General features: G+C 41.6%; 1 protein-coding gene across 1 annotated transcript in view; it reads left to right on the top strand.

The window, feature by feature from the left end:
- LOC139262095 (lateral signaling target protein 2 homolog) overlaps nt 1-20,628 on the top strand; it is a 55,265-nt gene that overhangs the window by 14,598 nt on the left and 20,039 nt on the right. The window contains exons 2-5 of the mRNA XM_070877249.1: nt 2,739-2,879; nt 11,371-11,508; nt 12,896-13,098; nt 19,722-19,811. Coding sequence (XP_070733350.1) covers nt 2,739-2,879; nt 11,371-11,508; nt 12,896-13,098; nt 19,722-19,811 — 572 coding nt within the window. The remainder of the gene's footprint in view (nt 1-2,738; nt 2,880-11,370; nt 11,509-12,895; nt 13,099-19,721; nt 19,812-20,628) is intronic.

Below are 20,628 nucleotides of genomic sequence, written 5' to 3'. Positions count from 1 at the left end.
AATCTTCAAGAACCTCTCCATCCCACATTGAAAACAAGGACTTGCATTTATATCGTGCCATTCGTGACCTCAGGATATCTCAAAGTGCTTTACAGCCAATTAAGTACTTTTTGAAGTGTAAATAGTGTAGAATTCCCCTAGCTCCTCTTCAAATAGTGCCATGGGATATATTATGTCCAATTGAGAAGGCAGACAATTTAACGTTTCATCTGAGAGATGGCCCCTCTGACAGCCTCATACTTCCTCGGTATTGCATTGGAGTGTCAGCACAGATTATGTGCTCCAATTTCCAGAGTGGAACTTGAACCCACAACCTTCTGACTCCGAGGCAAGAGTGCTATCCACTGAGCCTTGGCTATAAACCCTGATGATGAAGGCTGATCTTTTCAAAAACAAACTGTTTTGGAATCAATGGCGGGGTGAGCACAATTATAAATCTTTATGACCAGTGGCAGTTTGGTATATCTTTCTATTTAAAATACGGGAAATGATAGTTAATTCTGCTGCTGTTCTATTTCTTGTACGAGTAGTGTTGCTATCATTATATTACTAGTTACAGCAGCTTGCATTTTGGAGTATTGGAAGATATTATGGGTATCTATACTGTTCAATATTTTGAATATTGGAAGAATGTTATGCATGCGCCATTTTGACATTTTAATTTTCAACATGCTGTCAACATTTGTTTTGAGTGTCAGCGGTAGGCAGTCCCTCGAAATCGAGGAAGACTTGCTTCCACTCTAAAAGTGAGTTCTTTGGTGACTGTACAGTCCAATACGGGAATTACAGTCTCTGTCACAGGTGGGACAGACAGTCTTGAAGGAAAGGGCAGATGGGGAGTCTGGTTTGCTGCTTGCTCTCGGCAACGAGACTCTAGGTGCTCGGTGCCCTCCCAAATGCTCTTCCTCCACTTAAGGCGGTCTTTGGCCAGGGACTCCCAGGTGTCGGTGGGGTGTTGCACTTTATCAATGAGGCTTTGAGGGTGTCCTTGAAATGTTTCCTCTGCCCACCTAGGGCTCGCTTGGCGTGTAGGAGTTCCAAGTAGAGCGCTTGATTTTGAAGTCTTGAGTCGGGCAATGTGACTTGCCCAACGGAGCTGGTCGAGTGTGGTCGGTGCTAGGGATGTTGGTCTGATCGAGAATAATAGGTTGACACCATTCGAGAGAGGACTTAGCAAAGAGGGGTTTTTAAATATTGAGGGAGTCAAGAATTTACTGTCTACTGTGCTAAAATCTTGCTGAACTGCAAGTTTGCCATCAGAACGAGAAGGAAGGTAAAAGATTAGTTATTGCTTTAATATTTTTCTGGCCACATATCCGTGGCATAACTAAAACCACTTATTTCCACCTCTAATATTGCCCGTCTCCATTCCTGCCTCTGCTCATCTGCTGAAACCCTCATCCATGTTTTTGTTACATCCTGACTGGACTGCTCCAACACGCTCCTGACTGGATTGCTCCAACACGCTCTTTTCTGGCCTCCCACATTCTACCCTACGTAAACTTGAGGCCTTCCAAAACTCGTGTGATCAGGACTTGGTGCATCACCCCTGTGCTTGCTGACCTACATTGGCTCCCGGTTAAGGAATGCCTCGATTTTCAAAATTCTCATCCTTATTTACAAATCCCATGCCTCGCCCCTCCCTATCTCTAATCTCCTTCAGCCTCACAACCCCCTCACCCCCAAGATGTCTGCGCTCCTCAAATTCTACCCTCTTGAGCCTCCCTGATTATAACTGCTCAACCATGGGTGGCCGTGCCTTCAGCTGCTTGGGGCCCCAAGCTCTGGAATGCTCTCCCTAAACTCTCCGCCTCTCTACCTCTCCTCCTTTTAAGATGCTCCTTAAAACCTACCTCTTTGACCAAGGTTTTGGACATCTGTCGTAATTTCTTTTGGTGGCTTGGTGTCAAATTTATTTTTTTTGTCTTAAAACACTCCTGTGAAGCACCTTTTGGATGTTTTACGACGTTAAAGGTGCTATATAAATACAAGTTGTAATATTGTTACATTTCCTATTAAATTTTGGCTACACTGAGTGCAAAGGAGGGTTTTTTTTTTAAGTGCTTGTTATATTTATCTGATCTCTCGATCCAAATGGTGTGCAACCCCAAACACACTGATTATGGGAGCGGGTTAGGATTGGCATCACAATTCCTTGATTCAGTTACTCTTGTTTTTCTGGTGAGGATTGGTAATGAAGCACAAACCAGTAATATTTTCCATCATCCTTTGCTGAAACAAACTGGCAGTAAATACATTCCATATCATAATAGATTTGTAATGTACACACATTTGGAATGACTTTGATGTAATTTCAGCTAGTATATTAAGAAGTAATAGATGAATAATAGTGAATATTAAACCTTTTTATAAGACTGTAAACTAATAGCTTTAGATTACATCAAGAGCTCCACTTAAATTCGATCAAATTACGGTTTCTGTGGGCTATTATTTGAAAATGCTTGGAACAGAAATTGCATGAACAGTCTATAATCTTCTGTGCAGATAACTCACTAACTAGTTACCATTGATTCAGAATCTCTTGCTCCCATTATTCCTCTGCTGCAAAATGAATTCCGATGAGCCTGTAACTATTGGTTATTCACTAAGTAGTCAGGATCCTGTTGGTTTGAATCACCGCTAGAGTTTAGGTGTATTTTCACGTGCCACAATAGGATGTTGTAGTGGGATGATCTCGCTGGACCACTTTGACACTTGTATTTTGTGTGTTTTCACAGAGGTCCAACCCACATCCATTGGCTCAGTTCTTCTATGCGGATAAGGAAGTGACTCAAGTGATGACTGAGCTGAATAATGTGAATCTGCACAATGATCCCCAACAGTATATCGTACAACTAAATAATCTTCGCACCAGACAGGTCAGTGACTTAGACTTATGCAATCTTGTATGGTAGAGCTAATCCATTGTCATTTTGAACATGCTGGAAGCAAATTACTCATGTTGGAATAGTTGCCATAGTAGAGGTTACACTCTAGGTTATATTGATCTGTCTTTTAATTCGTGCAACTTTTATTGCCAAAGAATATTCCAAAACAAAACTTTAATGAAAATTGAAAGATTTCCTAGAATTAAAGCTACATATTCTCCAAATTGGAGTATTTCTTACAGTTGGTATCTCTTGTACTTCTCAATTTAGTCCAGTTTAGCAACTACATCAGCAATTAAATGTTTAAAATTCAGATCTTCATACTTACACTCCATTTCAATCATATATTTTGCATGCTTCGTGAATCACTTTGCTATTCCAGTTAACTAGAAATGATCTAAGGTTTACTTTGTGGACTTAAAAAAAAATGTTGGAAATTACAAATAGCATCTGGGGTGGGGAAGGGAGCAGAAGTTGATAAGTAGGTGAAATCATTCAACAGAACCTTGTTTCTCTTTCTCTGCTCCACCCCCCGAGCCACCCCTGTCATGCAGTGGCTTTTTCTCCTAAGTGAGGAAGTGTAGTCATAGCAGCTTGTTTGTTGGCTACTCTTGATGGCTGGACTAATTACAATAAACCTTCACTAACGGTGGGCTCTAAAAATAGTTACAAGTTACAAATTGCTATTTGCTAAATAAAAGGCATGAAATCATATAACTGGTCATGTGCTGCTCCATGTTTTTCTTGTTTTTACAGTTTGGACAGAATTAGCATTCTCTCATAATGTTAGTTGCCTCCTTGTTGCTGATGTCATTAACTGCAATTATAGTTTCCAAGAATTTTTCCAGACTTTTTTTAAACCCTATAAATAACAAACATTTTATTTGAATTGACTCTTTCAATGTCCTCTTGTGCTCTGAAACGTGATCTTACTTTTGTCTTTGAAATTTGGATTGAATTGACTTATCTGTGTATTTTTCATCCTAATGGAACGAAGTATTTTTCATAAACTTTGACCATGATGAGTCATTCTGGCATCATCGCCTTATTTAAAGGATTCTGCACTTCAACAGGTAATTGAGGAAAAGCTATAGAATCACCTATATATCTTCAGATTTATCTATCGTGCATTTATTGGTGAATGTAAGCTTTCCACTCTAGCTGAACACCAAATTCTGAATATATTAATAAAAAGCTATGGAATTGAAGGGCATAATGTATTATATTACCACAAATGCATGTCAAACGTCACCTCGAGCTCACAATGAAACTGCACCCTTGTTGTTTCTCCTATTACCATGCAATAGAGTACAATTGCTATGGCTGGTGCTCTTTCAAATATCTCAACAATCAAATGCTTAATCACCAAGTGCCCCACCTAAATGTGTGGGAACTACAGTTGCATACTGGTAGCCCTGTATATGGATGTTATTGCACATCAGAATGAAGTAACATATATTTTTGATAATATAATCCATCATTCCCTGTTTAATGCTAATCTACCCAATATATAGATTATACCTAATCAATGGACCTTTTGGCCCCAAGTTTCCACATGATTTGCTCCTGATTTTTAGGAGCAACTGGTGGAGAATGGAGTATCTTAGAAATCGGAATTCTCCACATTTAAGTTTTCTGCAGTTCTAGTCAGGTAGAACAGTTTCACTTTTGAACAGAATTTTTTTCAAAAGGGGGCGTGTCTGGCCACTGACGCCTAATTTGAAAGTTTCCACAGTGAAAATGTACTCCAAACTAACTTAGAATGGAGCAAGTGAAGATTTTTGTAGGCTTAAAAAAAAAACCTTGTCTACACATTGGTGGAGGAGGAGGAGGAGGATGAGGATCGCAAGGGTTCAATAAACGAATTTTCACTGTTCCTGCAGCACTTTGTAAAATGGCCGAGTGCCAATGTTTCCTTCAGACAGCGCGAATGCGCATGGTTGCCGTCACGAAAAAAACTCATTTAAATTGTACCCACCCCCTCCTACTTACAAAATCGGCGTGAGTGGTAGGCTCCGCCCCCTGTGCGCCGCGCCAACCAGACATCGAGCTGCAAAGCGCTCGATAATAGCGTTTTTTTTTCAGGTGCCGTTTTCGGCGTGAAAAACAGGCGCCCAGCTCGGAGGGGCACCTGTTTTGCCACGTGTGGAAACTTGGGGCCATAGTTTCCAAATCTGAGCAATAGTCTTGTTTATATAAATGCCTAGTACAAATAAGCTGCTCACATTAAACAGGATTGAGGAAATATTTGACTGTGTCCAACCTAACTGCTGTTTCAAAAAAAAATGTTTTCGTTCCTGGAATGTGGGTGGCACTAGTAAGGCCAGCATTTATTCTCCTTGAGAAGGTGATGGTGAGCTGCTGCCTTGAACCACTACAGTCCATGTGGTGAAAATACTCAATAGTGCGGTTAGGGAGGGAGTTCCAGGATTTTGAACAAGCGACAATGAAGGAATGGCGATATACTTCAAAGTCAGGGTGGTGAGTGACTTGTAGGGAAATTTGCAGGTAATGGTATTGCCATGCACCTGTTGCCTTTGCCTTTCTAGTTGGTAGAGATTGTGGGTTTGGGAGGTGCTGTTTATGAAGCCTTGGTGAGTTTTTGCATTGCATCTTGGAGATGGTACATACTGCAACCACATGGGTCAATGGTGGAGGGAGTGAATGTTTAAGGTGATGGTAAAGGGTCCACAGCCAGATAGGGAATGGAAGACCAACAAAAGAGCAGTGCAAGGAAGGTAGTGTAGGGATCCCCTGCGGTTATCCCCCTGCAAAACAGATACACCGCTTTGAGTACTGTTGAGGGGTATGACTCATCGGGGGGGGAGCAGCAGCAGCCAAGTTCATGGTACCGTGGCTGGCTCTGCTGCAAAGGAGGGCAGGAAAAAGAGTGGGAGAGTGATAGTGATAGGGGATTCAATTGTAAGGGGAATAGATAGACGTTTCTGTGGATCACTGTTATTCCAGTTAACTAGAAATGATCTACTTTGTGGGCTTAAAAAAAAATGTTGGAAATTACAAATAGCATCTGGGGTAGGTCCCTTGCAGTCGGATTCAGGTGAATTTATAATGGGGAACAAAGAAATGGCAGACCAATAGAACAAATACTTTGGTTCTGTCTTCACGAAGGAAGACACGAATAACCTTTCGATTGTATGAGGGGACAGTAGGTCTAGTGAAAAGGAGGAACTGAAGGATATCCTTATTAGGTGGGAAATTAATGGGATTGAAGGCTGATAAATCCCCGGGGCTTGATAGTCTGCATCACAGAGTACTTAAGGGAGTGGCCCTAGAAATAGTGAATGCATTGGTGATTATTTTCCAACAGGCTATTGACTCTGGATCAGTTCCTATGGACTGGAGGGTAGCTAATGTAACACCACTGTTTAAAAAAGGAGGGAGAGAGAAAACTGGTAATTATACACCAGTTAGCCTGACATCAGTAGTGGGAAAAATGTTGGAATCAATTATTAAAGATAAAATAGCAGCGCATTTGGAAAGCAGTGACGGGATCGGACCAAGTCAATATGGATTTATGAAGGGGAAATCATGCTTGCCAAATCTTCTGGAATTTTTTGAGGATGTAACTAGTAGAGTGGACAAGGGTGAACCAGTGGATGTGGTGTATTTGGACTTTTAAAAGGCTTTTGACAAGGTCCTGCACAAGAGATTGGTGTGCAAAATTAAAGCGCATGGTATTGGGGGTAATGTACTGACGTGGATGGAGAACTGGTTGGCAGACCAGAAGCAGAGTTGGGATAAACGGGTCCTTTTCAGAATGGCAAGCAGTGACTAGTGGAGTGCCGCAGGGCTCAGTGCTGGGACCCCAGCTCTTTACAAAATACATTAACGATTTAGATGAAGGAACTGAGTGTAATATCTCCAAGTTTGCGGATGACACTAAACTGGGTGGCGGTGTGAGCTGTGAGGAGGACACTAAGAGGCTGCAGGGTGACTTGGACAGGTTAGGTGAGTGGGCAAATGCATGGCAGATGCAGTATAATGTGGATCAATGTGAGGTTATCCATCTTGGGGCCAAAAACACGAAGGCAGAATATTATCAATGGTGGCAGATTAGGAAAAGGGGAGGTGCAACGCGACTGGGTATCATGGTTCATCAATCACTGAAAGTGGGCATGCAGGTACAGCAGATGGTGAAGAAGGCAAATGGTATGTTGGCCTTCATAGCTAGGGGATTTGAGTACAGGAGCAGGGAGGACTTACTGCAGTTGGACAGGGCCTTAGTGAGGCCTCACCTGGAATATTGTGTTCAGTTTTGGTCTCTAATCTGAGGAAGGATATTCTTGCTATTAAGGGAGTGCAGCGAAGGTTCACCAGACTGATTCCAGGGATGGCTGGACTGTCATAAGAGGAGAGACTGGATCAACTGGGCCTTTATTCACTGGAGCTTAGAAGGATGAGAGGGGATCTCATAGAAATGTATAAGATTCTGACGGGACTGGACAGGTTAGATGCGGGAACAATGTTCCCGATGTTGGGGAAGTCCAGAACCAGGGGACATAGTCTTCGGATAAGGGGTAAGCCATTTAGGACTGAGATGAGGAGAAACTTCTTCATTCAGAGAGTTGTTAACCCGTGGAATTCCTTGTCGCAGAGTGTTGTTGAGACCAGTTCATTGGATATATTCAAGAGGGAGTTAGATATGGCCCTTACGGCTAAGGGGATCAAGGGGTATGGAGAGAAAGCAGGAAAGGGGTAATGAGGGAATGATCAGCCATGATCATATTGAATGGCGGTGCAGGCTCGATGGGCCAAATGGCCTACTCCTGCACCTATTTTCTATGTTTCTATGGATGGGCTGCCAATCAAGCAGGCTGCTTTGTCCTGGATGTGTTGAGTTTCTTGTGGTGTTGCAGCTGCATTCATCCAGGTGAGTGGAGAATATTCCATCAGACTCCTGACTTGTGCCTTGTAGATGGTGGAAAGGCTTTTGGGAGTCAGGAAGTGAGACACTTGCCACAGAATACCCAGCCTCTGACCTCTTGTGACCATATTATTTATGTCTACGCATAATTAACTAGAGACATAATTCAGACGTCAATCAATTTCCCTCTTGCCTCACCATTTTATTAACCCTCTCCTGAAGACTATTATTAAATGTCAGCTTTGGCTCAGTACTTTTTCCTCCATCAGAAAACAAGGTGTTTATGACCCACTCCAAGACTAGATCATATAATCTTTGCTGTTTTATCAATGCACTAGGAATGCTGCATTGCTAAATGGCCAACTTTCAGATGATGCATTAAAATGTTCAGGTAACCATCAATGATCCTAATAGCACTATTGGGAGAAGAACAAAGTAGTTCTTCCAGTGTTCTGGTCAACATTTATCCTTAAGCTAACACCATCAAAAACTCTGATCATTTATCTCATTTCTGTTTGCAAGAGCTTACTGTGGTCAAATTGGTTGCCACATTTACTGACATAATGGCTACACTTAAAGTAATTCACTGATGAAGCGCTTTAGAACATCCTGGGCACGTGAGAGCTCTCGATAAATACGAGTTCATTCTTGTGCAATTATAGTAAATTGTACACATAATTAACCATAGAGACAGACCGACATGTTCGCACGGAGAGCAATCCTGTGTAGGGACCATTCCCAATCCTTGAATATCATTATAAATTAAGTTTCAAATCTAATGAACAAAATTGGCTGATGGAAAATTTCCTGTGATGGACTGCTGGATAGAGTTAAGTGAAACAAAACAATTAACTAATCCCCAGAAACTGGATGGATAAGCTCCCTTCTAGAAACAATCCAGCCCAAAGAGATAATTCCTCTTGGAGAGGAAATTTCCTCTGTCTGCTATTTGCAAAGGAATCCTAAACCTATCAATAAAGAATTAGTTTATAATTGCACCAAATAAATCTTTGCTCTCTTTCTCTATCCTGCTTTGATCTTTTAAAATATGTTAAGTGAACCAAGTTTTGTCTGACACATCTTTAGACTTCTGAGTCTTGAGTTGGTGAAAAAATGGACTTTGACTGTGGAAACAAAGGTTCTTTTTTTGTTGTGGGTCTCAACTCCAGTCGGGAAGCAGTTGTTTTATGTAGTATTTTGCAATATTGCTTCCGCCAAAATTTTTTTTAGCCGGATACCGGTATACTGGCATTGTATAGAAAACATCGTTTCAGTATCTACAAGAGGTGATCAATGTTTTCTTGATGCCTTCTCTTATGGTATATTCACTTTTCAAAGATTGAAGACTGACTGGTCTTGTGCAAGGTAGCAGAAGCTTTGGCACTATAGGACTTGCTCAACCTTGTAGAATATACAGTTACTCAGGTTCTGCCACCCCTTATTAACCAGAAGGGAATCCAAGATGTAAATATTTGGTCATGTACAAAAAAAATTATGCTGCTCACTAAATAACATCCCAGATCAGTTCTATGAAGGGTAATTGACCTGAAACATTAACTCTGTATCTCTCTCCACAGATGCTGCCTGACCACCTGAGTATTTCCAGCATTTTCTGTTTTTATCCCAGATCAGTGCATGATCCATTCATCCTGCAAAAATCGGTGTCTACCCAGTGATGTTCAATTGAATAGATCCTGGTGAATCAAAGATGTGCACTGAAACCCCACACAATAAAGCTGATTGGTTTTGCTAGTCAAGCCCATAAAACTATTGGGTGTGGAGCACACATTTGGAATCCTTAATTGGTGATGGAGTTGCTTCACAATGTGACCCCAAAAAAGATTTCTAAGATCTTATTTACATGTCACACACACCTTGTCATTTATGTGTGTGTATTTGTACATGTGATAATGAGGAAAAAAAATGTATGTATGACAATTAAGGGACAAGGGCTACATGAGTTGCAACATGATGATGGAGACAAAAGCACAAATCTGTTAGGGGATGCACAGCTAGTGAGTCAGCATCTGTAGATAGAAAATACAGGTCTGCCCAAAATGCCAACCTGTCTTCTGAACTGAAAACAATGATTAAAAAATGTATTTATATGTAGGGATGAAAGATTTGTCACTCCAGATCATTGTCGTGGTAGAAAGTAATTATTTGTGTCACGGAGGAGGAAATAAATTACTTCTATTTGCTATTAGTAGCAAAATTGGAAATACTGTATAGAGAATGCATTTATCAAAAATCTTCCTTCCTAGAACTCATTATTTTCATGTTAGAAATAATGTTCCTCAGACAGTGGGCCCAAGTTTCGGGCCGCGCCTAAAACGGCGCAGCCCGGACCTGGACGCCCGTTTTTCGTGTCACAAAGTGCGCCTAAAAAAAACTGTACCTATTCTCCCGCTCCCTGCAGGCCCTCTGCAGCTGGGCGCGGCGCAACACGAGCTGTAGGGGGCGGAGCCAGGTCCCTGCACTGAAAACATGTGCCGTAGCTCCAGACGCCCAAAACTATGGGAGGGGCCCGAAGCACGCAGCCCCTAGCCCTGGCCGAATGGGCTCACTGGAGCTGCGTGGATAAGGCTCCTCCCACCCGACCCGACCCCCCCCCCCCCCCGGCGACTCGACCTCTGCTGCCCCCCCGGCGACCCGACCTCCGCTCCCCCCTCTTTCCACCCTCCCCGACCTCCACGACTCTCCCCCACCCCCCCCGACTTTCGCGACTCTCCTCCCACCCCCACCCCCCGACCTTCGCGACTCTCTCTTCCCCACCCCCCCCCGCGACCCGACGCCATCTACCTGTAAATCCAGTCCGAAGTCTTTAGCCCGGCCGTTCAGCTTCCTTCTCTATCTCTATCTCTATCTCTATCTCTATCTCTATCTCTATCTCTATCTCTATCTCTATCTCTATCTCTATCTCTATCTCTATCTCTATCTCTATCTCTATCTCTATCTCCCCTCCCCACCCCCATCTCAGAAACAGAGAGATAGAGACAGACACACACTGGGGAGGTTGTTCCAGCATGCTGTTGGAGGACTCCCGGTGCTGCAGTCGGTAAGTAGAAAATGTTTTGTTTTATTTTTTAAAACATTTTTTTTTTTTTGATTTATTGATGTAGGCTCTTTATTTGTAAAACTGAAGTGTTTAATATTTGTAAACTTCCCTTTAAACCACACCCCCCCCCCCCATTCCCTACGCCTGATTTTCTAAAGTGTAGACAAGATTTTTTCGAACGTAAAAAAAATCTTCACTTACTCCATTCTAAGTTAGTTTGGAGTAAGTTTTCATTGCTGAAACTTTGAAAACAGGCGTAAGTGGCTGGACACGCCCCCTTTTGGAAAAAAAAATTCTGTTCCAAAGTGAAACTGTTCTAACTGACTAGAACTGGAGCAAACTAAATGCCAAGAATTCAAATTTCTAAGATACTCCGTTCTAAACCAGTTGCTCCAAAAAGACAGTAGCAACTCAGGCCAAAACTTGGCCCCAGTGTGTTGTCCTGCTGGATGATAGATTGGGGAGAGGATCCGCCCCCGCCCTCGTACCACCTTTCAATATCCACCGAGATGACCGAGTTGTTTTGTTTTTATTTTCAGGACCACATGCTGCAGATAATTAATCAGATTATGGATGAATGCATCCCCAATGAGCGACCAAATCGAGATTTCCACGTCAAGTTTCCAGATGAAGTTTTACAGGAACAATTAGGAGTTCAGCTGTGGTTTGCTGCTGAGGTAGGCCTCTGAGGTGTGGGTCTTCAGACAACAATATGATCATACACCCTTGCATAATTCCAGTTTGTAGATTGACAACTATTCCTGGTCAATCTGGCTTCCTGAGGGATAACTTGCTAACAGACAATTTGTGGGTGTTAGCTGTCGCTTATAATGATTACCTGTCCGTTAAATCGGCCAGTCACATTTGGACGAAATGGCAGGTTTGATTGCTATGCTTATCTATACTAACTGAAGCTCTTTGGAACCTGAACTAAGCTAAAAATCAAAGGCTAAGCACGAGTGTAAATAAGCAGGGTGTGGCTGGCAGTCTTTTATCTTGGCAGTTGGCAATCAAAGGCTAATGAGAAGCATTGAATAAGAAAAAAAGTTTTTTTTTGTTCTCTTTTTTTTTTTAAGCTAACTTCTACAAACAGATCATACATGACTTGCCCTGTCATGGCCCCTCCAATTTGGCTAATCTTGTGTAGGAAACAAAAAACAAAGTTGATACTTCCAAGAAGATAAAGTTAAGTAAAATTTCTCGCTCACCTCCACCTCCAAAGGCAATCAAAAAAAGCTCCAGGAAATCTATCGAATAATACAATCCACATTAGTTAATCCTGACTGGTAGCATTCCACAATTCAGTATACCATTTATCCTGTGGTATGTTTTAAAGCTTGTCTGTATAAAAAGATATCTGGCCAAACCAGTTTTAAAGTTATTCTTTCACGCCCATAAACAATTTTTTTTCATTTCCATGTGTATTTCTGGAGTCATAATGTTAGGGATAATCATCATCTTCTCCTTGAGGAAGGGAGAGGGTAGGGCATCCTCTCATCCTTAATTTAATTTGGACACTATTCAATGCACATGTGACCAGGAGATTCAAATAATGGATGAAGTGGGACCTCTCTCTTTCTTATCACTGCATCATAATATTCCTGCTGTATCTTTGTGTGAAGTACAGGTAATACTTTGATTCAGCAGCAGTCACAAAACTGTTTATTAAAAATCCCATTATTGCAGTATGCAGCTAACGTGCTATGATTTAACCAGTATTCTATCATGATATCAGCTCCATTAAATATTTTTATAGTTCACAGTAACTTTCAATTATGAGCAAACCACATTGAGAGGAAAAATATCTCTATACTTACGTGGAACATTTCTTCATCTGCATCAATTTGGTTCTGATTTAATTAAAACAAAAGATGAGAAGCCATCAGGTGCAGTCAGTATTTCATAATTTCCCTTCAGGTATCCAATGTGCAGATTATAATCGCTACCTAAAGCTGTGTTTTGTCGTGTTGATTTTATTAGTGGAAATGTGGGATGTGGGGAGAGCATAGGATTGTATTTGTCAGTGAGAGCAACAAAGGATTAACATACCTTGTCTATCTTTAGTGTTTAGTAGCTGGTTCCCTCGTCGAAGTGCATGAATCTGAAATGCTTCTGTTGCGTCCTCTGGCGGAAGATCTCCTGCGCAGTCTGGAGGAGGTGCGGTACCTTCTCCGGGAACAGTGCCTCTCTGATTACAGTGTCTATACAGATGACATCAAAGGAGCTCTTGTTCGGTTTGACCGGCTCTTTGCTGAGTTTGAGTTAAGGTAAGGAGGTAATAATAAAAAAAATAACACACAAACTCTGAGCCACAGGCCTTTGCAAAATGGCAGTTTCAACTTCTGTATGGAAATTAAGCTAAGATGGAGAATCTGATCTTTTCTTTGATCAAATGGTACAGTACCAGCTCTAGCTTGTCTATCTGTCTGCATTCTCAAGTCTACTGTGATGCTGAAAGTGGCTTTGTGGTAGCAATTATATTCCTTACACAACTCCGAATGGAAGTAGCTATTACCCCTGCTACTTAACAGAAGTGAAGCCACTCCATAATTTTCAGAGTAGCTTCATTTGCATTCCAATGTGTGGGACCTTTGTCAAGACCAGTAAGGGTTCAAAAGTGTGATCCAAATTAAAACATCAGTTACATATACAATGGGGGGAAAAAAAGACAAGAGGAAGAGTTTCTGCATTGTGCAGAATCGGCAAAATTGCAGCCATTTTGAAGTTTTTCCTCTCGTTTCCACACTCATTTGCATATCGCCGAATCCAAATTCTGCCATTCACCAGTGCAGTGATTTAAAACTTTGTTTTTTAATTTGCTTAAGCAAAAATATTTCTTAATATATTTAAGGGTGGTAACTAGTTGCAGTTTGATTGATTAATACATCTGAAAATGGGTTTATCACAAGAAGCAGCAATTTTAAATCGGTGTCAATCCACCACCTGTGAGTTACCTAATTTTAAATAACTGAAAATGACTTTGAAAAATATACAGAACCATATCCTAAATATATATTGGGGTACAGCAGTCAGTTTTAGTAAATTTACAAAAAACAATTTGTATTCAAAAGCTTTTAAAATGTTCCTATTAGTCCTTGCACCCAAAAGATCCAGCTTAATTTTAGAGCCTCCTCGAAGACCTCCTCTAACAAATGCAATTAGCGGAAACTCCCAATGGTGATTAATTCATCCTAGGGGTGTTGCCAATTTTATGGGTTTTGAGCGCGATATTTTTAAACTAGCACAAGATTGCGCAAACTCGAGTTGCACTGAATGTAATTTGCGCTTAAAGTTCCACAATCTTTTGTGCTGGTTATCGATTTCAGGTGAGTTGCGTCAAAAAAAACAGCACAACTCAATGGAAACTCTAGTCCATAATGGTTAGGCTTTTCTAAGTATGTGGAAAGGGAGGGTTAAATCTGAGATGGCTGACTACACTTTTTTTTTTCTGATTCCACCCAACAACCAACCATCCAAGAAAAGTAGAATATCTTTTAAATGGTGAGATTGGAAAATGTTGTTGTTCAGAGGAACCTGGGTGTCCTTGCACACACATCACTGAAAGTTAACATGCAGGTACAGCAAGCAATTGCGAGCAAATGGTATGTTAGCCTTTATTACATGGGAATTTGAGTATAAGAGTAAAGATGTCTTGCTGCAATTATATAGGGCCATGATGAGACCATACCTGGAGTATTGTGTAGTTTTGGTCTCCATACCTAAGGAAGGATATACTTGCTTACAAGCTTCAGACACTAATACATCAGGGAGGGGGGAGAGTTACCCTGGGGGACTCTGTTCCAGGAGGCAGTCACACTCCTTGGGTTAAATAATTCAAATTTGGTCTGTGACCAAGCACAGGAGGTTGTGACTGAGTGAGGCAGATATGGGGATCCAGAAGGTAGCATTGAAGGAGCTTCAGCCCTTGCACTTGTACAATAGATACAAGGTTCTTGTTCCCTGTGTGGATGAGAGCAGGGACTGCAAGAAGGATGAGCAAACTGACCACAGCACCATGGTACAGCCAAGTTGGGGGGAGTAAAAAGAAATGTGGTAGGGGACAGTACAGTTAGGATGATAGATACTGTTCTCTGCAGCCGAGAGTGAGTCCCAAAGGCTGTGTTGCTTGCCTGGTGCCAGGGTTAAGGACATCTCCTCTGGACTGGAGAAGAATTTGGAGTGGGAGGGGAAAAGATCCATTTGTCGTGGTCCACGTAGGTACCAATAACATAGGTAGGACAAAAAGAGGTTCTGCTAAGAGAGTATGAGCAGCTAGGGATTAAATTTAAAAAGCAGAACCACAAAGGTAATCTCTGGATTACTACTGGAGCCACAAGCAAATTGACACAGGGTAAATAAGATCAGAGGTGAATGTGTTGCTCCAAGATTGCTGTGGGAGAAATAGGTTTCGATTCATGGGGTACTGGGGAAAGACAAAGCTGTTCTGTTGGGATGGGCTTAACTTGAACCATGTGGGGACCAGCTTCCTGGCTAACAACTAGGGCTTTAAATTAAATGGTGGAGATGAGGGGAAATTTAAAAAGTCAAAGAAAGGAGAAGGCAATAGTGTGGGTCGCAATCAGGGTAATGATAACCAGAGTGTGACAGGAAGGGACAGAGCGTATAAACATGAGTGCACCATAAAGTAGAGTCCGAGTATGGAAAAATGGTGGCAAGATAAAATTAGAAGCTCTTTATCTGAATGCATGCAGCATTCATATTTAGATAGATGGATATGATCTGATAGCCCTTGTAGAGTCATGGTTGCAAGGTTACCAAGGCTGGGAACTGAATATACAGGGCTATTTGACATTTTTTGAAGGATGTGCAGGAAGGAAAGGGAGGTGAGGTAACTCTGGTTGGCAAAGGATGAGATCAGTGCAGTAGTGTGAAAATGATATTGACTCAGAAGATCAAGATGTAGAATCAGTTTGGGTCAAGATAAATAATAAGGGAAAGAAGCCACTGGTGGGAGTAGTCTATAGGCCCCCCAACAGTAGCTACACTGTAGCAGAGTATAAATCAAGAAATAATGGAAGCTTGTAAGAAAGGTACAGCAATAATCATGGGCGATTTTAATCATCTTATAGACTGGACAAATCAAATTGGCAAAGGTAGCTTTGGGGACGAGTTGATGGTGTATTCAGGATGGTTTCTTAGAACAATATGTTGTGGAACCAGCCAGGGAGCAGGCTGTTTTAGGTCTGGTAATGAGATTGGATTAATTAATGATATAGTAAAGGATCCTCCTAGGGAAGAGTGATCATAGCATGTTAGAATTTCAAATTCAGTTTGAGGGTGAGAAACTTGGGTCTCAAGTTAGTGTCCTGAACTTAAATAAAGGCAATTACAAAGGTATGAAGACCAAGTTGGCTAAAGTGGACTGGGAAAATAGATTAAAGTGTCCGTCTGTCCGTAGACCAGAGGATTGGGAAATTTTTAGAAAGCAGCAAAGGATGACTTTAAAAAAAAAAGAGAAGATAGATTGAGAGTAAACTAGCAAGAAATATAAAAACAGACGGCAAGAGCTTCTACAGGTAGTTAAAAAGGGAAAGTAGCTAAAGTAAGTAAACGTTGGTCCCTTTTTAAAGGATTAATAATGGGGAATAAGGAAATGGCAGAGACATTGAACAAATATTTTGTATCGGTCTTCATGGTAGACACAAAGCATCCCAATAATAGATAATCGAGGGGGGACTTAAAACTATCACTAAAGAAAAAGTACTAGGCAAACTAATGGGACTAAAGGTGGACAAGTCCATGGACTTGATGGCCTGAATCCTAGAGTCTTAAAAGAAGTGGCTGCAGAGATAGTGGATGCATTGGTAGTAATCTACCAAAATTCACTGGATTCTGGAGAGGTCCCAGCAATTGGAAAACCACAAATGTAACTCCCCTATTCAAGAAAGGAGGGAGACAAAGCAGGAAACTATAGACCAGTTAGCCTAACGTTTGTCATTGGGGAAAATGCTAGAGTCCATTATTAAGGAAGTAGTAGCAGGACACTTAGAAAGTGATAATACAATCAAGCAGAGTCAGTATGATTTTATGAAAGGGAAGTCATCTTTGAACGATTTGCTAGAGTTCTTTGAGGATGTAATGAGTAAGGTGGATAAAGGGGAAACCCTTATCCCCCTTGTTTGTTTTGGATTTCCAGAAGGCATAGATAGAGGATTGGCTAACTAACAGAAAACAGAGTCTGGATAAATGGGTTATTTTCAGGTTGACAAACTGTAACTAGTGGGGTGGCACATGGATCAGTGCTGGGGCTTCAACTATTTACAATCTATATTAATGAATTGGACGAAGGAACCGAGTGTAATACAGGCTGAGCATCCAGAGTTTCGAGGTTCGGACACTGGGCCAATCCATGGTGGGGTCATCCAGAATCCGGAAAATGTTCTGAAATCCGGACATTTTTTAAACCGATTACCACTGAGAGGGGGAAACCATGCCCCCCCCCCTTTACCTCAGCCCAGGTGTTTGCAGATTCGGGACGTCTGAAAGATGTTCCAAAATCCAGAAATACCTGAAATCCAGAATGGTCTTGGCCCCCGAGGTTTCCGGATTGCGGACGCTCTATCTTTATAACCAAATTTACTGATGATACAAAGATAGGTGGGAAAGCAAGTTGTGATGTGAAGAGGACACACAGAATCTGGAAAAGGATATAGGTAGGTTAAGTGAGTGGACAAACATTTGGTAGATGGAGTATAATGTGGGAAAATGTGAGGTTATCCACTTTGGTAGGAAGTATTATTGAAATGGAGAGAGACTACAAAAAGTTATGGTACAGAGCAATTTGGGGATCCTTGTACTTGAAACACACAAAGTTAGCATGCAGATACAGCAAGTAATTAGGAAGGCGAATGAAATATTGGCCTTTATTGCAAAGGGGATGGAGTATAAAAGTCTTGCTACAACTGTACAGGGTGTTCGTGAGACTACACCTGGAGAACTGTGTACAGTTTTGGTCTCATTTAAAGGATATAGTTGCATTGGAGGCAGTTCAGAGAAGGTTCACTAGGTTGATTCCTGAGATGAAGAGGTTGGCTTATGAATAAAGGTTGGGCCTATACTTATTGGAGTTTGGAAGAATGAGATGATCTTATTGAAATGTATAAGATTCTGACGGGGCTGGACAGGGTAGATGCAGAGAGGATGTTTCCCCTCATGGGGGAATTTAGAACTAGTGGACATAGTTTCAGAATAAGGGGTCGCACATTTAAAATGGAGATGAAGAGGAATCTCTTCTGAGTGGTGAATCTTTGGAATTCTCTACCCCAGAGAGCTGTTGAGGCTGGGTCATTGAATATATTTAAAATAGAGATAGGCCTATTTTTGAACAATAGGAGTCGAGGGTCATGGGGAGCAGGCAGGACAGTGGAGTTGAGGCCAAGATCAGATCAGCCATGATCTTATTGAATGGCGGAGCAGGCTCGAGGGGCCAAATTGCCGACTCCTGCTCCTATTTATATTATAGAAGGATTGCAACGAAGGTTTGCCAGGCTGATTCCTGGGGTTGGGGGAGGCAATTGTCTTAATGAGGAGAGATTGAGTCGACTAGGCCTATATTTTGTAGAGTTTAGAAGAATAAGAGATGATCTCATTGAGGCATACAAAATTCTTACAGGGCTTGACAGGGTAGATGCAAGGAGGATGCTTCCCCTGGCTGGGGAGTCGAGAACCAGGAGTCAGTCTCAGAATAAGGGGTCAACCATTTAGGACTGAGATGAGGAGAAATGTCTTCACTCAGAGCATGGTGAATCTTTGGAATTTGCTACCCCAGAGGGATGCAGAAACTCAGTCATTGAACATATTCAAGACAGAGATTGATAGATTTTTGGATATTAAGGGAATCCAGGGATATGGATATAGTGCAGGCAAGTGGAGTTGAGGTAGAACATCAGCCATGATCTCATTGAATGGCTGAACAGGCTCGAAGGGCAAAATGGTCTACTGCTCCTATTTCTTATGTTCTTAACTGTATCTTGGGCTTTGTACATTGTGTGTGTGTACATTCTCATCCTTATTTTCAATTCCCTCCATGGCCTCATCTCTCCTGATCTCTGTAGTCTCCTCCACTCATCCAGCCCCCACCCCCCCTCCCCCACCCTGAGATATCTGCGCTCCTCTAATTCAACCCTCTTGAGCATTTCTGATCATTAAACCACTGGAAGCTGTGCCTTCTGTTGTCTAGGCCCCAGGCTTTGGAACTCCCTGCCTAAACCTCAACCCCTCTTTCCTCCTTTGTAATATCCACCTTAAAACTTACCTCTTTGACCAAGCTTCTGGTCACCTGCGCTAATTTCTACTTGTACAGCTCAGTGTCAAATTTTATATCTTTCAATACTCCTGTGAAGCACCTTGGGATGTTTCACTACATTAAAGTGCTATATGAATACAAGTTGTTGTGTGAAATACAGTCCTGTTGCATTCCTTTTTTTTTAATGTTTTGCTCTCTTTAATCTGAACATCAATGACACGGAGCAGGTGAAAAATTTTGATTACAGCAAAAGAAAAATTGTTCGAATTTGAGAAATCGGACCAAGTTAATTTTGCTTCTTTGCTTTCCTACAAGTGACATCGTGACATTATAAAGGCCCTAGAAGCAAAAGTTGAAATTCAGTCCATGAATCACAATGAAAAAGCATTGGGCAAAATGTATTTTATTTTAGGAGAGAAAAGCTGCATTGCACACCTTAGTGTTGTGTTTTATTGTGATTTTAGGTTGCATCATACACTTGGGAAACCTGTTTTACTATTTGCAACCAAACACCCTTTTCTTAAGTTTATAAAAGGAAATGATGTCTTGTAATATCTGCTTATATGCTAAACAATTTTACACACAAAGTTGCAGCTTGTTCTGAAATATAATCCTTTATTCCAGTTATGTTTCTGTGGTGGTTCCCATCAAATCTCCTGAGGAGCTTTTCAATCAGCAGCAGATTATTGTACTCTTCTGTGAAACTATAGATAGGTTAGTACCTCAATTGAATTTTCATGTTCCTTTGCATAAATACACCTCCATCTCTTTTTTTAAGCTCTCACAATTGACTGTGTCTGTGCTTAGTCCAGATTGTCCTGCTGAATGTCCAGATGATTCTGAATTCCATCGCTGTGCTTACTCTGACCCCATGAGTGGGATAGTCTGGGATCTGTGAACACAGTCACCAGCAGATAGTAAATTCCTTTTTGTAGAGTGGAACTAATGCAGGAGGCATACTGAAGGGTTGCACTCTAACTGACCATTCTGCTTTCCCTGGCTCAGTGTTGTGGTTTAGTGAGGAAGTGCTGCACCGTCGGAGGTACCATCCTGCAGATGAGACATTAAACAGAGGTCCATCTACCACCTCCTGTCTCGTGGCACTATTTAAAGAACAGCAGGAAGGTTTACTGGCCAACTGATAGCCTTCAACTAATATCACCGAAAATAGTTTATCCAATTTATCTCATTGCTATTTGTGGAGCTTTGCTGAGTGCAAAATTTGCTGCCACGTTTTCCCACAACAGTGACCACAGTTCAAAATAAAGTACTTCATTGGCTGTGAATCACTATGGGACATCCCGAGGTCAAGTTATTTCATTTCTGTTTTATTTTGTTTTTGGCATATTGTCTGTTATGTATTTAACCACTTATAACCTGCATCACGCCTGACCACCAGAGGGCCTACCTGTTGGAGTCCCAAGGGATCCCAGCATCCCTTGGGAGCAGTCTATAAGCAGGCCACCCACGAGGTACCTGCACTCTGGAACCTTAAAGGAGCTAAAGTCACACTTGCTCATTATACACAATA

Source organism: Pristiophorus japonicus, chromosome 4 (assembly GCF_044704955.1).
Source record: "Pristiophorus japonicus isolate sPriJap1 chromosome 4, sPriJap1.hap1, whole genome shotgun sequence".
In the NCBI taxonomy this organism is placed as follows: domain Eukaryota; kingdom Metazoa; phylum Chordata; class Chondrichthyes; family Pristiophoridae; genus Pristiophorus; species Pristiophorus japonicus.
The sequence above is the reverse complement of the archived record's forward strand: the minus strand, read 5'-3'. Positions and strand labels throughout refer to the sequence as shown.